Source organism: Peromyscus leucopus, chromosome 1 (assembly GCF_004664715.2).
Source record: "Peromyscus leucopus breed LL Stock chromosome 1, UCI_PerLeu_2.1, whole genome shotgun sequence".
Classification (NCBI taxonomy): domain Eukaryota; kingdom Metazoa; phylum Chordata; class Mammalia; order Rodentia; family Cricetidae; genus Peromyscus; species Peromyscus leucopus.
Window position 1 is genome coordinate 5,120,609 of NC_051063.1, and position 21,996 is coordinate 5,142,604.

Sequence of the window (21,996 nt, forward strand, 5' to 3'; positions counted from 1 at the left end):
CAGGCTGGCCAGTGGGAATAGCCATATTGGCAAGCTCTGGGTTAGACTGAGAGGTCCTGCTTCAATGAATACAGAGGAAGAATAAGGATAAACCTCAGGCTCCACATTTGATCTAGGATGGTTTCCAGCATCAATAGCCTCCACAAGCACACACATGCATGCATACCTCCCACATGCCCCCCACATGCAAACATGCATGCACATACATGCTCACTACATGCAAACACACACACACACACACACACACACACACACACACACACACACACACACAAAATAGAAAAAGAAAAAGAAAAAAATTGGCAGAGCCTGGACAGGTGGACCTGTAGGCTCCCTTAACACACCTCCACTCACTTCCTTTCTGTTTCTATCACACTCTCAAACACTTCAGTTTCTCTTTATGGCACTTGTACATTTATTTGTGTGAGTCATGCCTGTCTTACACTGGAGTCCAGCCACAGGGAGGTGAGGATGGATTTGCCACTGTAGGAATTCAGTTTTTATCTGTGGGACAAAGGAATAACCATTAGGCATCCATGACCAGCCTCAGTGCTGAAGTACCCTTTAGTGCTGGAGGAGGAGGCCCGTGTTTGGGGGTTTCTCTTTGTGTTCTGGGGTGGCAGTGGGGCTCGAATCTCATACTGGAGAAACAATAGGTTTGGGAGCTGGGGAGCTAGGATGGGTGCTGGACACAAGAATAAGTCTTCTTCCAGCTCTCAGGGCCCCAGGAAGCAGCTGGGACATGGCTGAAGAGTCAGGACCAGAGAGATAATAACATCAGACATGCGGGATCCAGCCTCATGCCCATCAACGCCGCCTTCTGGGTAACACTCAGTGAGCCTGCATCACCCATCTGGGCCTTAGTTTATCCTGTGACATGAGGTTAACTGAGACGATTCACAAAGATTCTTCTAACATAGAAGATTGATGAGGTTGGAAAGCAGAATTCCAAGTTCAAGGGCCATGGGAACTATAGCTGAAGTCAGAGTTCAAATCCACGTCTTTTCTGCAAGCTGAGTCAGGTGAAGAGATCCGCTTTGCTTGTTTCCCAGCTAGGAAAACCCTCTACCAACTGAGCTACCCACTCTTAGCATGCACATGTAATAAATAATACATTTCTATTTAGACTCATGTCACTACAATTCAATGATGTTTAGAATCAAACAGGGTGCAGGGACACTTGGCCTTTCCTCCAAGTCAATAGCAAGGACTGAGTGCTCTCTGGACCCAGTGAAAAATCTGGGTTTATCTGTGCTGAGCCCTCGCTGTGTGGGAGATGGGCTGCTGGGAGGACAGGGTTCCCTTGAGCTAAGAGGGCTGATGTTGATGGCATTCCTTTGAATGTACTGACCCCACCTCCTCACTGAAATGCCCTTTCTGGAGAGCCAGAGCCATGCTACCACCCCCTGTGCATCATCAGTGCGGGCAGGACGTAGTGTGGAGCTACACCAGCACTTCCCAGTGAACATTCTTAGACTACTCTCTCCAGTGCCCGGGGCCTGTGTGAAGTGGAGGTTGATGGAAAGTGTCAGTGAGGCCAGCAGTGATTCAGAACTGGTGGCCTAGGAAAGACTCAGAGCAAGCTTTGCCTGTGTCAGAGGGGGAGGAGGGTCCAGGGGAGGAAGGGTTAGGGCTGTGGCCCAGAAGTAGGATGTGTTCGTGTGTTGGGGAATCTCAAGGTGCCTTAGGGAGGCTGCAGCAGAGTGAGTGGCGGGTGAGGTCAGGGCAGAGGGGTCAAGAATCTGGTGATGGTTAGTTTCACCGTGTTTGTTATTTGGGCGGATTACTTTGGTTATCAAAATTTTTTTTTATGGCTAAAAAGAGACATCTTAAAATAAGAAACAAATCAACTTAAAGAAACAGAAGGAACCCAGTGTGGCCCATAAATAAGCCAGCTTGGCTAGTGAGTTCCTCTGAGTATTGAAGGTTGGGAGGGAAGGAAGGCAGGGCCTTCCCATGGCTTGCCCACCAGCATGAGCAGGTTTAGAATTCTCAGACTAGAATCTCATCTTGAACTCCACTTCTGATCTCAGATTTCTGAGCTTACAGGAGCCTCCTGGATCGTGGTCCTTATTTCCCCTCCATTTATAGATGGAGACACTGAGGCCCCAGAAACAGAGACCTTGTATGGTTTTTGATTTGACATCCTTCTGACTGCCCCCAAACCCTATGATTCATGATTACCCTAAAAATAGCCTAGGCCATTCACCCTAGCTGTGGGTAGCCATCATACACCCACTGTGGATGGGAGGCTGCGTGTTGTGGGCTATTTGTACACTGTGTGAGGCTGTATTGCTGTGATTGATGTAATAAAAGCTGAACAGCCAATAGCTAGGCAAGAGGTACAGGCAAGGCTTCTGGGCAGAGAGAGAACTCTGGGGAAAAGGTGCAGTCACCAGCTAGATGTGGAGGGAGCAGCATGGGCAGTACAGAGAGATGAGGTAACAAGCCACACAACAGAATATAAATTAAAATAAATGGATTAATTTAAGTTATAAGAGCTGGGGCTGGAGAGATGGCTCAGAGGTTAATAGCACTGGTAGCAATTCCAGAGGTCCTGAGTTCAATTCCCTGTATCCACATGGTAGCTCACAACTATTTATAATGAGATCTGGTGCCCTGTCCTGGTCTGCAGGCATACATTCAGGCAGAACACTATATACATAATAAATAAATAAATCTTTAAAAAAAGTTAAAAGAGCTAGTAGGATAAGCCTAAGCTAAGGCTGAGCCTTCATAATTAATAATAAGTCTCTGTGTCATTATTTGTGAGCTGGTGGTCAAAAGGAAAGTCCAACTCCACTAGGGCATGGAGGGCTTACCCAAGAGCTACTCCGGAGGCTGGCAAGGAGGGCATCTGGTCCTACTCTGATTCAGCAGAGTAGGCTCTGGCCAGCTGACTCAGACTCTGAGGTATCTGGGTCTAGGGTGGGTGGTGTAGGGGAAGGGACCACCACCCACTCTTAGGTGGACTGTTTTAACAATAGCACTGTTTGTCCCTTTTCCAGGGGAACTGGCTCCTGTCTGTGCCAGGGAGAAGTGGCCACGGTGACTTCTGAAGGTCTGGGGAGCCCAGGCTGAAGACCCTTCACCTCTTAGTTTTGCTCATTTGTGTGTTACCTTCAATCACATTTTCATAACATGGTGGTGGCCCCATCGAGAGACCTTCAAGTTCCACAGGTGCGTCAGGAACGAGAGGGGTGTCATCCTTGTCCTGCCAAAGAGAAATTACTGTCCCCATTGGCCCTAGCACATGTACGAGCAGCGATTTACGAAGTGTCTTGGCAGAGTCACTTTTGAAGTCACAAAGTCCACATGAGGTTTGGTGAGGGAACTTCCAGAGGTCTATGTGTCTCTCTAACATTAATTGAGAAAGATCTACGGGATTAGTTGGTGGGGTTTGAGTTAGAGTTCCACCTCCAGTGTCCCGTTGACCATGGGCAAGTAGCTCCCACAGCTAGGATTCCCAATGTGGGCTGGGCTGGGTCTAGCTTTAGAAGGCGGTGTGAGTTCTCTAAGTCTCAGTTTACTTATCTGTATAGTGGGATGCACATACCTGCCTGAAAGGATGATGAGAAGATGAAGTAAAGCTATATTTACATGTGTCACGATGGCTATATTAATTATATGGATACTAATGCAGTGTTCCACGGAGGACCCGATATCTCCTAAGTACTCAGTCTGTGAGCCATGCCTGCCGTCTGTCCCTTCTGAGTTCTCTGCTGCCCAACGTCCCCATGTCTTGAGGGTTTGTCTCCAGGAAGGCCTCACCTCGGCATGCAGACGTTCTGTCCTACAGGCTATGACGGCTGTGGATCCCGCCAGGAAGATCTCCAGGAAGGTGAAGCAGAGCAGGGTCAGCTCCAGTCTCTGGATATAGACCTGAAGCAAGTGGCAGGAGATAGGACAGGGCTTCCTTGGTACCTGCCTGTCACCTGGGTCTGCCGGGCAGATCCACAACAGAAGCAGCAGAGCTTCTGCTCCCCTGGGAGGGTAGAGAGGGACTCTGAGGGATTGGGGCTGTTTCCATCACGCTCCATGCCTAGTGCTTGATGATAGGGGGTCTGGGTGAGTGTTTCCCAAAGTGTGAGGACCAAAGGGTCTTCTAAGACTCTGGGAGAACTGGAAGTGGGCCTATGGACCATTTGGATAACTCTGCTCAGCCGATGGGGTTGTCTAGGCCCAGAGAGAAAGTGTGTTTTTATAGCAGGGCGGGGGAAGGGTGAGCTGGGAACCACTGGGGCAAAGCTACTGACATTCACCAGGGAAGCATGTGTGTGTATTCGCTGTGTGTCATGGTGGAGCGTGGCACCTAACTTAGAGGGGCAGCACTTCCTCCTGGTGTAGAGGCATCCATGATACAGTGCAAGGGCACTGGGCTCACTGTTGAGAGCTTAAAGAAAGCTTTAAGTTTTCACTGTACCCGGACTTGCTGCGTGACTTTTGGACACTGAATTATCCTTTCTGAACCTCAGTGATCACTGCCATAAAATGGGGGTAACGAAGTGGATTGAGCCAGCTCTACCAGGCTGTTGGGAGGAGGTGCCTTAGCTGTGGAATCAGCAGTTCTAGGGTGTGGTCTTGCAGTCATTTTTCTGCTCAGCACCAGGCAGGACATCCCCTCTTTCTGGGCATCAATTTTCCCGTGTGTAAAAGGAGAGCTGGACATAGTGACTTGAAGCACAGTCCAGTTTCCTGATGTTGACTCATGAGAAGGTCAGGCATGTTGCTTCCACCATGCCTCTGGAGGAATGTGTTCAGATTGGCAGTGCCTGGTTCCAGGACAGGTTTTCTGAGGCCTGATTGCTTTTTCTCAGCCAAGCTCAAGGCTGTTCCCTCCTTGGAATCAGAGGAATCATGAGGGGAGGGGAACTCACTGTGCTGTTGGGGTATGGTCTCCAGATGGGCCATGGAAAAGGACTCTCCAGAAAGAGGTCCTTAGCAATGACAAAGAGGCCTGCCAGCGCACACAAGAAGCTGATGATGTTTCCTGTCACACACAGTACCTTCTGCAAGCAGAGGTAAAATGTTAGAGTTTAGTGATCCAACTCAAGGCTCTCCTTCCAGGAACTTGGTCTGTGACACCCTCCCCCCACACCTGGAGACTGGTCCTTCCAAGAGCGGATGCATCATGACACTCTCCCCAATGGCCATCTTATGTCAGGTAGGCCAACTGTCAGAGTCTAACATCCAGAGTACATCACAGGGAAGGGCAGGAAGAGCATGGAGGTGTCTTGCCTCTTCATACCCCAGGGTCTCCCCTCCTCTCCGTCTATCCTGCTGGGCTTCTGAAACAGGCCTCCATCCTGTCACGCAGGTCTCTGCCAGGTTTCTTCTGCCTCTGCTGGGTTACCCCCCCCCACCCCCCAAGAAGCTTATACTCCAAAACAAACTCTTGGGCTGCTGTGAGGAGATAGTGTGGGATGACTCCCCCAGATCAGAGTTGATGGGGATAGAAGTGAGCTAAGAGAGGGTGTAGGCTGGAGAAGGTGTGGAGCTGAGGGGTTATCTAGAAGCAGCCCTAGGACTTGGGGAAAGGGATGCAGAGCCAGGTGGTCCTCAGGTTCCTGGCTTAGGGGCTGCATGGCTACATAATGAGTGAAGTCAAAACTTGCTAGATTTGCCCTTGCTCCAGTAAATAACACCCACCCATGCTCATGTAGGCAATACTAATTAAAACACAATGGGTCACAAACCCAAAACAAAACAAAAAACAAAGAAAAGATATGAAAGAAGAAAGAGAACTTGAAGGGAGGAAGAAAGGGTTTCGTGGGAGGGGAGGCAGAAGAGAGGATAAAATGGTGGGGGAGATATATGATACATATACAATGCAGATACATGAAATCGTGAAAGGATAAATAAGTAAAAAAGAAGCTTGATAGATTTGGAATGAAGCTGCAGTGGTTAGTCTTTGTAGTTAACTTGAATGGATTTGAAATCACTGAGGAGACACATTTTTGGATGTGTCTGGGAGGGCATTCCAGAGAGGTTTAACTGATGAGGAGAGACCCACCCTAAAGGTGGGTGGCACCATTCCATGGGTGGGGAAGGGGTGCCCAGACTGAATAATAAAAAGGCGTCAGATGGGCACCATCGTTCTTCTCTCTGTTTCTGATCCACTCAGATGTGAGCAAGCAGCCTCCCGCTCCCACCGCCGAGTCTTCCTCACCACAGTGGACTCTACCTTCTTGATCCATAAGTCACTTTCTAACAGGTGTTTTGTCACAGAAAGAGAAAAGCAACTAATAGAGGAGCCGAGGTCTGATCTAGATGGAGGGGTGGGTGCCTGGAGTCATGCCTGAGAAGCCAGGAGCTCTGGGTGGGCTCCCCTTCTTCCCTGTCAAATCTAGCCAGCTGTCTGCATCTGGAGCCTCTCAGACGTCCTCTTCCATTCTGAAGAAGTGCGCTTGCTCCTGGCCACTCGCCCTGGTCGTCCCTGTACACAGATGCCCTTGTCTTTCCCCCTAGATTTGAGGGAAAGATCTCAGGGTGCCAGCTCACCATAGAGGTCTTGGGAAATGTCCTTGTTGTCATTGCCAAGATCCCTGAAATGAGACACTGCAGACCAGGTGTGAAGGTCAAAAGAGAGAAATCGAGCTACTTCAAAACCCACAAAGTCCCCTTCGTTCTCCGAGAAATCAAACCCCTGCTTGCTGGGGGGGGGGGGGCAGAAAACACCACTCTGGACAGAGCAAGCCTACTCCAGGCTCTGCCCTTCAACATGCTTACCCACAGAGGACACACACCTCTAGTAGATCCACAGCTGGGGTCACAGTAACCCTCCCTCCCTCAACCTTTCTTCCGCACTTGGCGGGGACATTGCTCCTGGCTCTGAGGTCTAGGATGTTTTGGATCTCTCTTTTGCATGTATGCTGAGTCTTTTGCTGTGTGCTCATCCCAGGGACCATAGGGTGATGGGCACTTCATGTGTAGAAAGCCCCGTCACTGTGGTGGGAGGGCCAACCTGGGGCGATGGGGATGGAGGGAAGCTAGAGATGGGGTGAAAACATTTGCCCAAGAGAACACTATGGAGCTGGGGCTAAGTGTGAAGGTGGTTTTCAGGGCTGGGCGGGGGGCCCTGGAGTCCTGGAGGAGCATGGAGCCTCTGGGGAACAGCATGTATGTGTCTCATATTGTCTCTCATCCTGGCTGATGTCCCGAGGACAGAGTTGTGGATCACAGCTGTGTGTGGCTGCAGGAAGAACCCGATGGGGTGGAGGGCACTAGGGTTGCTTTGGCTACTAAGGTAGCCTGGATGCTCAGAATCCTTGTGAGCCTAGCTCATACTGGCTCATCTCCCTGTCCAACATACACGCTTCAATTAAAGGAGGGTCACAGGGCCCACGAGTGACAGGTGCTCCCTGAAAGGAGCTACGTCTAGTGTGACTGAGGGAATGGGGCAGAGATGGGGAAGGTGGGCATATGCTTTGTGACTCTTGGCTGCATCCAGCCTCCAATGTCAGGGCCTCTTAAGGACCCATGTACCCCTGAATCCACTGATTTGGGCTCCTACTTACAGAGACAGCTCCCCAGAGTGGATACCAGCACTTCAGCACCACCAAGTGCAGATTCTTAACTGTGGAGAGCAGGTAACCGCCAAAGGCCAGGTGTGAAAAAGCAATAGCGATGTGAAAGACCTGGGTGGGAAGTCAGACGTAACCGAAGTGAGGTGGCATCAGTGCCTGGACCTACTGGTGGTAGTGAGTTCCTTTCCCACCTCTCAGGTGTCCTAGTCATTAAGGAAGGACCCCATCCCCAGGCCTGTAGTGACAGGTAGGGACGTCAAAACCACACTTGGGGTAACTGTCCTGCCCTGACTCTATAGGGCCGGTATCCTGGGCCCTGTTCACACCTCACAAAGCACCAACCTCCCCTTGCCATTGCTTGATTTTAGGATGAGTGTAAATGAGGCACCTCCCTCAATTTCCTCCTTGGGGGGGTCTCCTCCCTACTCACAGTCAGCTTCTGCAGAAGAACACTTCTCTCCAGGGGCTTCTCAAGGTGCCCATTTGGAGCCGGATGCTGGGGCTTGGTCTCTTTCTCCATGGGCTGGGCCACTTTCTGCGCAGGCTGGGCAGGTCCTAGGCCGTGCCATTGAGAGATTTCCCCAGTGCCACTGCTGGAAATCATCATGGGAGCTTGTGCAGCCACTGACTCTGGCAGGACACCCTGGCTGTGGGCCAAGGAGAAGGCCTCGTCAGAGTTCAGCTTGTGTCTGAGGCTTGGCTGTGACTCTCGCTGTCACCTCTGCCCCCTGGATCGTGGAGGCCTTGTCCAGCAGCTTTTGACCTTGGTATGTTTTCAGATGGTAAAGTAAGGCTTTTACTAGGGGTGAGGAAACACACACATGTAACAAGTACACACAGCAAAAGGCCCTGTGCAAAGCCAAGTGGGGACTCACAAAGTGGAAGCCCATTGACTTTAATTTAAACTGGAATAATCTAGAATCTGGGAATGAGGGCTAGCTGCTGTGCTCAGCCTCTCTGGGATTGCAGGAAATGAGGAGCAGATGAACTTCATGCCCACTATAAGAGAGTGTTGTGTGATATTTTGATCGCATTCTGACATTAAAGTTTGCTTTGAATCAGAGGGCAGAGCTAGCTAGTAGATGGTCAAAATTAACCATAGAGGTTTTGGAGGACTGAGGACAAATAGACAGGAAGTAGTAGGGTGGGGCTTAGAGAGGGTCTTGACCCCTTTGGATGGAGGTCACTGGTCGCTTCTCCACAGCTTCTCTGATCATTCAGATGCTTACCCTGATAGCTGACTCCCAAGTTTTTAATTGATAAAGAATAATTAGAAAAGCACTTAAAGAGAGAGCTCCCACTGGCTACGCTGCAGGCTGGCAGGATCTAGGGGTCAGAGGCCTGGCTTATGTGGGCATTTTGTAAATAGTTTCCATCCTGTGGCTTAGAATGAGACAACTGAAGGTGAACCAAACCATGGTCCTGTGGTGAAGCCCATGTCTTTTGGGTTTGGGGAGATGAGGGAGAGGAGGGAAGTTTGAATAGCAATGGTCCCCATTGACTCATGTCTGTGAATGCTTGGGCCATAGGGAGTGGCACTATTAGGAGGTGTGGCCTTGCTGGAGGAAGTGTGGGGGTGGGCTTTCATGCTCAAGCTATGCCCAGTGTGGCTCACAGTCTTCTGCTGCTGGCTGCAGATCAAGATGTAGAACTCTGAGCTACCTCTCCAGCACCATGTCTGCCTGCATGCTGCCATGTCCAACCATGACGACAATGGACTAAATCTCTGAACTGTTAGCTAGCCCCAATTAAATGTTTTCCTTTTGAGAGTTGCCATGGTCATGGTGTCTCTTTACAGCAATAGGGACCCTAACTAAGACAATGATCATCTGGGCACTGGGGATATGGAGGCGTCTCTACCTGGGCACTTGCTATGGCAGTGGAAATGGTTCAGATATCCAATAAGGAATCAGACTCAAGAGGACAGAGTATCCCTTCCCAAAGCACATCATATGGAACACTGGTCCTAATGGACCTGCCTTAAAGGGGTCCATGGTTAAATACATTTAGAAAACCTAACACATCACTTTCTTCTTACTTTTTCAAGGCTCTGAGGACTCCTGCAGGGATGTTCTCTGTTTTAATACTAAGGATATTTTCTACATTTAATTTGTTATAGAATCTTCTTCATAAGAGTCCAGCCATGCTGTGCAATTGATATTCTGTAGGGTCTGCTTTGGGTTAAATGACAAACTTCCAAACCTCTGGTTCTAGGTTTTTGGGCATCTGTTCCCTCCTGCTGGTGTTTCCATGGGTGCATCACAGTGTGGCTGGGGGCTGGGGGCTGGGGGCTGGGGACTGGGCTTGGCTCTCAAGGCTTATTTCAAACTTGAAATTGGAACGGAGAGATGCTAAGAGGAACTTGGTGTGCTCTTGAGGGGGAGGGGCTGGAGGGGGCAGACCTTAGTAGACAGCAGAAGGGAAGGGTTGCGGGTTATGAAGTCCCTTGCCACTTGCCAAGATGAAGGGTATGTAAGCAGCAGACCGTTGCTCATGGTGACTCCATCCTGCCTGTCTTTTTCCAGTTTTTCATTTCCAGGCTCTAGAATTCACTCTCATTCCAGAGTCATGGCCTTAAGATAAGGGCCTTGCCATTAAGAGGTTGTCATCGCTGCTCTGTAAAACACAGGCTGCTGACTGAGCCATGTCCTTAAGATAAGGGCCACACAGCTAGGAGATCACTATCACTGTCCTGAAAAACACAGACTTCTGATGTCTACATGTAGCTCCCAATCTGACCCTCCTTGTGAAATCCACCACTTTCCTATACATGAACTTGAGACCTTAGCCTGTCCCCTTTCCCAGGTGTCTTAGTTACTGTTCTATTGCTGCAAAAAGACACCATGACAAAGGTAACTTGTGGTGGTATTGTGTCCCCAACATATTGTGCACCCTAATAAACTTATCTAGGGGTCAGAGAACAGAGCAACCACAATGTTAAACATAGAGGTTAGGCATGGTAGCACACACGCCTTTAATCCTAGCATTCCAGAGGCAGAGATCCACCTGGATCTCTGTGAGTTCAAAGCCACACTGGAACAGCCAGGCATGGTGACACATGCCTTTAATCCCAGGAAGTGATGGCAGGAAGCAGAAAGGTATATAAGGTATATAAGGCATGAGGACCAGGAAATAAGAGTCTTGTTAAGCTTTTAGGCTTCTAGCAGCAGTTCAGCTGAGATCCTTTTGGATGAGGACACAGAGGCTTCCAGTTTGAGGAAACAAGATCAGCTGAGGAATTGGCCAGGTGAGGTTAGCTGTGGCTGGTTCTGTTTCTCTGATCTTTCAGCATTCACCCCAATACCTGGCTCTGGGTTTGTTTTTATTAAGACCTTTTAAGATTCATGCTACAGTAACTCTTATAAATGAGAGCATTAATTGGGGGCTTGCTTACAGTTTCAGAGATTAGTGCATTATCATCATGGCCAGGAGCATGGCAGCATGGTTGGCACACGTGGCACTGGAGAAGTAGCTGAGAGCTGTCTATCCTGATGAGAGAGAGAGAGAGAGAGAGAGAGAGAGACTTGATCTGGCATGGCCTTTGGAAACCTCAAAGCCCACCCCCTGTGACACAGTTCCTCCAACAGTATCACACCTCCCAATCCTTTCAAATAGCATCACTTCTTGGTGACTGACCATTCAAATACATAAGCCTATGTGGGAACATTCGTATTCAAACCACCGCATTTCACTCCCTGGCCACCATAGGCTTATAGCCACATTCATAGTACAAAATGCATTTAGCTCAACTTCAAAAGTCCCCTTAGTCTTTCACAGTCTCAACACTGTTTAAAAGTCGAGAGTTCAAAGTCTCTTCTGAGACACATGGGAATCTCTAAACCATAACCACCTATAAAATCAAAATCAAAACGCAGTTCACATGTTCCAACATACAGTGGCACAGAGTACACATTGCCATTTCAGAAGGGAGGAAAGGGAGCACAGTGAGGAAATACTGGACCAAAACAAGACTGAAAACTGGCTGGGCAAACTTCAAACTCTGCATCTTCATGTCTGATAACAAAGCACACTTCAGATCTCCCAACTCCTTTCAGCTTTGTTGACTACAACATAGTTCTCTCTCTTGGGCTGGTTCTACACCCAGTCTGTGGCACAGCCATATCTGATAGGAACAGCAAAAGTCAAAGGCCAGTGAAGCTGCTTGACCAAGATCCAGCAGAGCTGAGCCACATGATGGCCGCCGGGCCACCTTTGGTTTTCATCTCCACCTGTTGCATGCTTGGGGGACTTTTAATATTTGTATAATTTAGTGATATTGGATTTATGGGAAATTTCTTATGAATCATTTATGCCTTCTCCCATGAGTACTGCTTCCAAGCTTCCCCAGGAAAGTCCTGAACATACCACCCCTTCCACTTTTAGGGAGATATCCTTATCTACTGGAAGGTCTTCCTTATGCCTTGGAGGTTGTGACACATAAAGAAGCCAGAGGCAGGGGTTGGGGATTTAGCTCAGTGGTAGAGTGGCAAGGCCCTGGGTTTGGTCCTCAGCTGCGGGGGTGGGATGGGGTGGGGTGGTGGTGGGGGAGGGAGAAAGAAAGAAAGAAAAAAAAGAAGCCAGAGATCTCTTTATGAGGCTATGAGACATTCTTGAAACATCTGTCCCTGTATTTACCCAGGAACAAGATAATCAAAACAAAGTAAACTTAATAAGGTTAATAAGATTCACTGGGCTAGAGGAGTTGGCCACAGATCAGATTGCAAGTCTCTTCCCACTATACACTCAGGCAATTACATGGCATATACAGCAACACAGTTAGATTAGCTGAAGTTACCTCCACCCTACACAGAGACTTTTATTTTAGGCAAAGAATGATGTAAAAGATGATATAAGAATAGAATAGGGGGGGGGGACGTAACAAGGAGGAGAGGGGACCTGGAGAACCTTACAGTGATCCAGAAAAAAAAAAAAAAAAAAAAAAAAAAAAAAAAAAAAAAAAAAAAAAAGAATAGGACATCAGGACCTCCCTTTCTTAGAAAAACTAGCACATTCAGAGCCACTGTGGTGTTACATGACCAAGAACAATAGAATGTCAGGATTAGACATATAAACAAATTCTATAAAGATATAAAATGTAAACATTGTATTATGCCAGAATTTAAATAATAACTGCAGCAACTTTGGCTTAAGGATTTTTCTTGGACACTCTGGCCATTAAGAGTTAATAGGGGTTGGGGGTTTAGCTCAGTGGTAGAGTACTTGCCTAGCAAGTACAAGGCCCTGGGTTTGGTCCTCAGCTCCAGAAAAAAAAAAAAAAAAAAAAAAAAAAAGAGTTAATAATACACTGCTTGGGACATGGCAATATGTTGCATGAATCCTAAATGGTCTTATTATAAAAACCCGGAGCCAGATATTGGGGTAAATGCTGAAAGGTCAGAGGAAACAAGCCACAGATGCTTCTCACCTTGCCATCTCCTCAGTGGAAAAGAGAAGACCCTGTCTCCACGAACCCTCAGACTCTTTTTGGCTGAGGAGTTGGCGAGGTGAGAAGTGGCCGTGGTTTGTTTCCTCTGATCTTTCAGCATTTACTCTAATACGTGGCTCTGGGTTTTTATAATAAGACCATTTAGGATTTGTGCAGCAAACTGGCATCCAACTTTTGGGGCATAAATTCACGAAAAAGCTGCTTGCCTGTGGCTTTGCAGCCATTGGCTCAGGCCAGAGCTGCATGTAACCAGAGTCTTCACCCCCGCCTGGCCCGACCCTGAAGGCTCAGGCCCAGGCTCAGGCTCAGGCTCAGGCTCAGACTCAGGCCAGGCTCAGACTCCAAACATGCTGGAATTAGCAGCTTTCTCAAGTCCCCCTCCCCACCCACTCTCCCTGCAGACAGCTGGCTCTTTAGTTTCTTCCTTCTGGCGTTCACAGAAGTGGACCCTCTGCTCCAGCTGCTGCCATACTAGGTAGCTGCCTCACTTTACCGTCATCTGAATCATCATTGTCAGCAGATTTGGTGAGTCAATTGGGATTTCCTAAAAGGGGGACTTAGTTTAAAAAAAAAAAAAAAAAAAAAAAAAGACAGCTGGGCGGTGGTGTCGCACGCCTTTAATCCCAGCACTCGGGAGGCAGAGGCAGGCAGATCTCTGTGAGTTCGAGGCCAGCCTGGGCTACCAAGTGAGTTCCAGGAGAGGAGCAAAGGAGCAAAGCTACGCAGAGAAACCCTGTCTCGAAAAACCAAAAAAAAAAAAAAAAAAAAAAAAAAAAAAAAAAAAAAAAGAAAAAGGAAAACACTATTAATAATGGGAGGAGTTTGGTTTCTATTTGATAATACACTAGATGATCTGAAAATGGAACAATTAAATGAGAGGATAATTAACTTAGATAGGATTGATGTAATATCAATTATAAACATTATCGGTTTGATCATTCTTATTTTATCTCTCATTTAATTGTTTATATGAGTGCCAAGTTGGTTGATATGAGTGCCAAGGTAAAAGTCTTAGAAAAACTAATTAATACAGATTATAGAGATATTCAGACCCAGACAGAGGAATTTAAAAGAGAACCAATTTCAGCACTGCATTATAAGGTTACAGAGAAACAGCCTAAGGCTTTCAAACAGCCAACCTTAATTTATCCAGTAACCTTACAGGTACTACCAAATTATAGATATCTCTAAGACTGTGTACGAGCTGATTGGACTCGTGTGCAAATGTTAGATTTGAGGAGATTCAAAGAAGCTATGGTCTCATATGGCATGCACTCACTGTATGTGAAGCAGATGTTAAATTTGTGGTCAACCTGTAATAGAATTATCCCTCAAGACTGGAAAGATTTGGTTACAGCTGTCTTGGAAACTGGTCCCCAATTTCAATAGAGGACCTGGTGGGAGGATGAGGCTAAGATCATTGAACAATGAATGGAGTAGGGCTAGAGGTCTTGAAATCTCCCAAGATCAACTTCTTGGGGAGAATGATTATGCTGGATATACAAAAACAATCTTTATATGATGACCACACCCTGCTTTATGCCACATCAGCCATATGATGACCACAAGCACCCTGGCTTGAATGCTTGGGACAGAATTGAAGAAGTAGGAAAGAAAATTGAGTCATTTACTAAAGTTGTACAGGGCCCAAAAGAAAATTTCACAGATTTCTTACAAAGGCTATCTTCAGCAGTAAGTAGAATGATACCAAATTCAGAAGCTGGACAGATAATAATTGAATCTCTGGCTTTTGAAAATGCTAATGCACAATGCAAAAGGGTAATTAGGCCATTAAAGGCAAGATCAGCACCCTTGGAGGAATGGATCTGATATACAATCAATATTGAATCTCATGACCATGATGATGCTTGGATAGGAGAGGTGATTTCAAGAGGTCTGAAGAAAAATTGTAATGCCAAATGTTTCAATTGTGGTAAACAAGGTTACTTAAGAAGGGACTGTAAACATAGCATTCCTAGAAACAATGTTTTTTCAAGGAATAATCCCAACAGAACTTCCCTCCCTTCTGGGTTATGCAGAAGGTGTGGCAAAGGCAGACATTGGACTATTGAATGTAGATCAACAAGGGACAGACAAGGTAATCCTTTGCCTTTGCTGTCAGGAAATGTCCTAAGGGGCCTCTCGCAGGTCCTCATGTCAAATTCCACTCAGTTCTTTCCTGTCATCATGGAGGAAACTCCTTCCCAGAGCAATTAAAGAACCTAGTGCATATTGTAAGAAACCAGACTGCTCTGGACAATAGAACAGCTACAGCAGAGAGAACAGAAACTAGGGAGAAACGATAAATCCAAATTGATAAAGATTAGATTTGGAATCTCCCCAAAGGGTTTTGTTTTTGTCATTCCAGGAAAAGAAAAACAACCATCTTGAGGAATTTAAAGACCTTTGGATAAATAAGCATCCAAAGAAGAAAGGAAAACTACCTTGAAAAAAATCACCAAGAAAAGGAATAATCTGGCCTAATGCAATCTCTGAAGTCTCCAAAAAGAAGATGGGATCCCACAATGATGATCTTATTGTGGACTATGATAATGTCATTAAGCTGACAAACACCATCCAAAGATCAGCTTTGGACTACAAAGTGCTCAGGACAATTTCAAGATAGCTAGCTGAGATGATCCAGTCTCACAGACTACTCCAGCAAGGACTTAAGATTTGAGACAAGCCCTGTACTTTCCCATTATGCAGAGACTGGACAACAAATGATACAGCTACCTCTCCCAGGACTTGATAATTAACCCAAAATTTTTGTTTTCAGCATTCCCTAAAGATGTCTTAGGCCCCAGACAGTAGGAAGTAAATTTAAGAACATGATGCCCACATTCCCAAGAGGTGGGGGTGGATGGTTTTTGGTTGTTCAATGGGAACACTGATAATTGTCACAGTTTAGGGTGTTTGATTACAAAGGAGATTAGATTCAGGGTTCTTGTTTTGAAAAAAAAAAGAGGATATAGATATGATAAGATAAAAGGTAGATTATTAAATCTACTCTAAAAAAGATATAGAAATGATAGAATATCTACTCTGAAAAAAGTGAGAATATGGATATGATAAAAAGGTAGATTATTGAATCTACTTTCAAAAAGCAACTACTAGCTTTAAATATAGTTTTAAATATAAAATATTTATATTGGATTGGATTGGATTGGATTTTTGTATATTGTATATAAATTGTGTATTTTGATACAAAGTTGAGATTATTTTTATTGGAACATATTGCACATATATTTCTACTCTTGTTCAAGGTATTGTATTTAACAGTTCATTTAACAATGTAATGCAAATTGCTAGTCCTTGAAAGTTCTTATTACAAACTAGGATAATGAAGAAATGCAAGTTAGAAGTCATTACAATCAAATCTGTAGTCACATTATGTTTTCAAGTCAAACAGAGATATATTTTAGATAGACAGGTCATCTTCAAACACTTCAGAGATCTACAGAATTTGGCATTTAAGATGTTTTAATAACTGATTCTTTTTTTTTTTTTTAATGACAATGAGACATATCTGCTCCTGGCAGCACCAATCTACTTCAGAGAAGATGATGGGCATCAAAGAAGCTCCTTATGGAGTTTACTTTCTTTGTGGTAAAAGTTAGCCACTGGACAAGAAAATGTCCTTGCCTTGACTGCTGACACTATGCTGTCCAAAATAGACAAGCAGGACACAAAAGAAAGGATGACTGAACCTTGCCAAGACAAGGTAGGAAGGCCCTTCAGAATATCCTGCTTCACAGAAAAGTCTGCCAGATATGTAGGCCTGTAGGCTGAAGATGGATGCCCTAACATTGCAGAGGAAACCTGGGTGATTGTCCAGGCAGCCAGCTGTTTCTGTCATTTCTCACATTTTTTAGAAGTCACTTGCCTGCACTTCCTGTTTACTTAGGTAATATTTCCTTCTTGGGTCTCTGACAGAGCTGAAGACTAGATAGTTATAGTTATAGTTTTCCTTGTTAACAAATTCAGAAAGGGAATACTAAAGAGGTGTAAAGTGTATATTTGAAAGATAATTTTCTGTTGGAAATACAAGTTAGGATAGAAAGTGAATTAGGTACAACACTTTGGATTCACCAATATATGATAAATAATGGAGTATTTTCTCTGAATTTATCAAATGTTAATGGACTGGACATCATTAATGTAGTTCTTGACTGTATATATTACATATAGTTATTGTACTTATTGTATATAGTTTTTCTTATATTAGTTATTACCTTCTTTATTATTTTAGACAAAAAAGGAGAAATGTGGTGATATTTTGTTGTACTCTAATAAAATTTGCCTGAGGATCAGAAGACAGAGCCAGCCACTAGATTAAACATAGAGGTCAGGCAGTGGTGGCACACATCGTTAATCCTAGCACTCAGGAAGCAAAGATCTGTCTGGGTCTCTGTGAGTTCAAGGCCACACTAGGCTACATGAGATTGATCCAGTCTAGGAAAGAAACAGAGCCAGGCAGTGGTGGCACACACCTTTAACCCCAGTATTTGGGAAGCACACACGCCATTAATCCCAGCACTAGGAAGTTTGAGATAGAAAGTGAAATGGCTGGGCAGAGAAAGGCATGTAAGGCTTGAGGAGACAGGAATGAGAAACCCTTTCAGCTGAGGACTCAGAGGCACTCAGTCTGAGGATTTGTGGAGTTGACAAGGTGAGAAGTGGCTGTGGCTTGTTCCTTTGTCTCTCTGATCTCTCAATATTTATCCCAATATCTGGCTCTGGGTTTTTATTATAAGACCATTTAGGATTCCTGCAACAGCAATATGCCCAGGCTGGCTTGAAGGTTTTGTTTTGGTCTAGCATCCTTAAAGCAACCAGAACTACTAGCCTGAGAACAGGCTGACGTACAACTTTAGATTCTTAAAAATTGAGTTATGGGGTTAATGAGTAAAAATGGTTATAAAAGATAACTGTTTATCAATGATGTTAAAACGAGGTAAGATGATTGGAGAAGATAACTCTGTTCTATTATAGTTTATCAATGATGACTAAGCGATGAGCAAAGGAAGTGAAACACATGTCCCAAAACAAAAGTGATATGATCTATGTTTTGAAACAACATGGATCTATCCCTGTTTACTAAATTCTATATAAATAAAGAAGCACTCTGGCTGCTAGTCAGTTAGGCTGCAAGATTCTCACCACCACTGTGGCCTGGCTCACCTCCTCCCCTTACCAACTCCTTACATTGTCTGCTGGGACCTGTTCACCACTGGGGATGACTCATGGCAAGTCTGCAACTCTTCTTGGCAGACAGATATCCCAAGACTCTGGCATCTCCATCTTGAGGTCTCCAAGGCAATTCAGGCTTTATCTTCATAGCTTCACTCAATGGCCTCTCTGGGGATCTATGCAGGGATACCCCTAACACATGCTTGGCCACATCAGTGGCTTCTCTGAGCCATGGGGAAAGATTTCACCCTTCCTGTATCCTTGACTCTAAAGTCAGAACCATGTGGCCAAACTCACAAGTTCTGCTGCTTGATGGGGCTGGAATGTGACCCCTTTGTTCAATTACATTTGTTTGCATCAGCTTTATGTTGTTGTTGGTCTCTTTCACTGCTTAAGCTTTTCTTTAATTCTTTTTCACAAGCTGGAAGCTTAGCTGGGTGGGGTCTTGCCCTGACGTCACTACTCCTTTTGTTCTATTTATCAGGATTTTCTATCTCCTTGAGCACTGGACTTAGCTCCAACATCACCTACCCTAGTACTGTTTCTTCTCACACTGTACATTTTATGTTTCTCTTTGTCCGGTTTACACTTTTACATTATAGACCTGCATAAGCGTGATTGCTAATAACCGCATGACATCGCCAACACTAGCCTGTCTTGGAATCATCTCTGCCAACACCTTTAATCCAAAACTCTTCAACTTAGCCCCAGGCAGATTTTTAGGACAAGGGTAGAAAGCAGCCACATTCTTTGCTAAAATACCAAGAATGGTTTCTAGGCCACTTATTACTATATTCTTCCCTTTTGCAACCTCTCGAATCAGCTCTCATCATCTACCTTGCTCTCAGCACCTCTGCTTTCCATGCTTCACTAGGGCCCATGAAACTATACTCAAAGCATTCAACCATTTTTCTAGTTCAAAGTCCCCGAGTCTTCTATATTCCTTCAAGAGGCAGTATGGTCAGGCCCATCACAGCAATATTCCAGTCCCTGGTACCAACTTTTTATCTTAGTTACTGTTCTATTGCTGTGAAGAGAAACCATGATAAAGGCAACTCTTAACACAAACATCTAATTGGGGGCTTGCTTGTAGTTTCAGAGTTTAGTTTCTTATCGTCATGGCAGGGGGCATAACAACAGGATGGCAAGAATGGAGAAGTAGCTGAGAGCTTTACATCCTGATCTAGAGGCGGGGGTGGGGTCGGGATGGGAGAGAGAGAGAGAGAGAGAGAGAGAGAGAGAGAGAGAGGGAGGGAGGAGGGAGGGAGGGAGGGAGGGAGGGAGGGAGGGAGGGAGAGAGAGAGAGAGAGAGAGAGAGAGAGAGAGAGAGAGAGAGAGAGAGAGAGAGACTGGGCCTGGCATGGGCTTTTGAAACCTCAAAGCCCACCCCCAGTGACACAACAACAAGGCCACATCTCCTAATCCTTCCAATCCTTTCAAATAGTGCCACACCTGGTGACTAAGTATCCACATATATGATCCTGTCAGGGTCTTTTTTTTTTTTTTTTTTTTCGAGACATTTCTCAGTGCCTCGACTCACAGAGTCCTCCTGGTCTGCTCCGATCTATTAAGTGCCACCACCCCCCAGGGTCATTCTTATTCAGACCACCACACCAGGCTGCTAGCCTCCTCAATAGTGCCTCTCTTTCCTCACACCACAACCCTCCTCTCAAAGATTTCCCTAGGAGTCCAACAGTTAAAGCTGTTGTTAGCTACAGACCTCTAGAATGCTTGTGCCCTGTTGCCCTGTCCACCTTGCCTCCAGGACTCCAGGGCTGGAGCAGAGCTGCCTTGGGGTGAAAGTGGACAGGCAGGATGAGGGAGAATTTCTTTACTTGTCCCTTTCCCAGGCTCCTCAGCCAGCTGAGGGACCATAGACCCAACTGTCTGGTATCTCAGGGACCCCTAAAGGTCTTAGTGATTTATACTCAGCCTTGGACTTTCTGGACCCTTTTCCCTTGGGCTCTGGGAGGCAGAGCAGAGCTGGGAGGACCCTTCAGTCCCTCAGTGGGCCAGAACATGAATCTTCCAAGCAGGCAAGCTAGGCCCAACCCTGGCTCTACTACTGCATCTCAGCATCTAAGCCTGTTTCTATGGGCACACAGGAACGTCAGTGCCTGCCTCGAGGCTGGGCTGTGGGGCTGAAGAGGTAGCAATAAAAGCCGGTGATACCACCCACCTGCCCTACACCTAGACTCTCACCCGACCTTTGTCTGGTTCTCTGTTAAGACAGATCCCATTCTAATCCCCAGGAGTGGGAAGTTCATTGCCTGTGGGAGAATTCCCACAGAGCTACACCTGCTCTTAATCCTAGCCTTAATCCACCTTCTGCTTCTCAGTTACTTGGGTTTCTTGTTGCCTTCTAAGTGAATCTTGCCTGAGAATGTCCCAAAGGTACAAAGCCTATGCAAAACTTGGTTGGGAAAAATTCGGCCTACTGCGGTATTCCTTAACTGAGAATTTGCATTTGGCATTGTTCCTTTGGTAGCTTAATTAGGATGTTTTAGGGATATGTAAATCAGCTTGCTGAAAGTGTAAACTGGAGAACAATAAAAAGGCTCTTGGCTAAGGGAAGGTGTCTCAGTCCAGGAGAGACTGAATCCCTCTGCAGCTGGAAAGGCTAAAAATTCATCCTTAATGTGTCTTCCCACAGACCTGAGTGACCCACACCGTTCAACAGTTGCCTCCGTCTGACTCCTGCTCAGAGCTGGGAAGGGCTCCTGCTGGCTGGGAAGGTTGTGGAGATGGGAGAGGACCTGGTACGTGGAGAAAGTGAACTGGGAGCCCACACTGCCCTTCAGGACTCTGCAGAGCAATGAGCTGGACACCAAGGACCATGTGTTGGAATGGGTAAGATCTGTCCACAGGAGGTCTGGGTTGGAAGGTTGAGAAAACCTTGCTCTGAATGTGACCCTAATTAGATGGTGCAGACGAAGTCAAGAGCACAGGGAGGGCAATGAGTGTTTACATGCGTATGAATGTATATGTGTATGTAATATGTGTGCATAGATGTGCATGTGTGTAGATGTGAGTATGGGCATGTCAGTCAGAGAAAGGCAGGACCAGAGGTATGGCATCACAGCGTGCTGGCTGCCAGCCTAAGAAGATGTGGTTTTCAGTTATGTTAGTTCAGAAGGAGCCCGGGTGTGTGAGAAGCAACCTTTCTCAGGGCCTCTGGGCTGGGAAAGTGGACTTCCACAAGTCCCTTTCTCTCTTTGCTTTCTCAAATCTGTCGCTCTGTGTGTTTGAGGTCACCAGAATTAGAAGGAAGGGGTGACACTCCCCTCAGCTCTCAGGATCTCCAATTGGTAGTTGACTGGGCAGGCAGCAGATTCCTCCCTGGAGAGAGGCTGATGGTAACCCTGCTTCCCAGGGCTCTATAGCATGGAACATCTGTTCCCCAGCTGCTGCCGCTGCTGCTAGATAGACAGTCACCCCTGCTCCCTTCTGGGGTGGGGGGTCAAGTTACAGCCACTCACCTAGAGCTCACAGCTATTGACTGACTAGCACAGGAGGCTGGTCTTTTGTGTCGAGGTTGAACCCCACATGAGGCCCCGGTGACCCCCCCTTTGTTTCTGCTGTGGAGCAGAGGTACTCACCTGGCCCAGGAACCTGTGCTGTGGGCTTCAGCTGCGCTTTCTCATCCAGAGCTGCCTCAGCAGAGTCACAGGAGGAAATCGGAACATCTTTACGGCTTTAGACTTTGGATCTCTTCCTTCCAGGACCCGCCCCTTGTTTACACTCCCAGCTGTACAGAGCTGCCTGTGGGCACGAGATCCTTTAAAACCACCCGGCTTCCAAAACCAGAGCAGGTGAAAAGCTGAGCCTTAT

General features: G+C 46.3%; 1 protein-coding gene across 1 annotated transcript; it reads right to left on the reverse strand.

The window, feature by feature from the left end:
- Positions 1–407: 407 nt before the first annotated feature.
- On the reverse strand, positions 408–21,855 carry Ms4a10 (membrane spanning 4-domains A10). Its single transcript, XM_037204794.1, has 8 exons — positions 21,765–21,855; positions 7,957–8,173; positions 7,518–7,637; positions 6,502–6,558; positions 4,878–5,009; positions 3,772–3,882; positions 3,121–3,214; positions 408–504 (listed from the first exon to the last, which is right to left on the reverse strand). Exons 2-8 carry the CDS (start codon positions 8,131–8,133, stop codon positions 494–496), a joined length of 702 nt encoding a protein of 233 aa, XP_037060689.1. The 5' UTR covers positions 8,134–8,173; positions 21,765–21,855; the 3' UTR covers positions 408–493.
- Between the last annotated feature and the right edge of the window lie 141 nt (positions 21,856–21,996).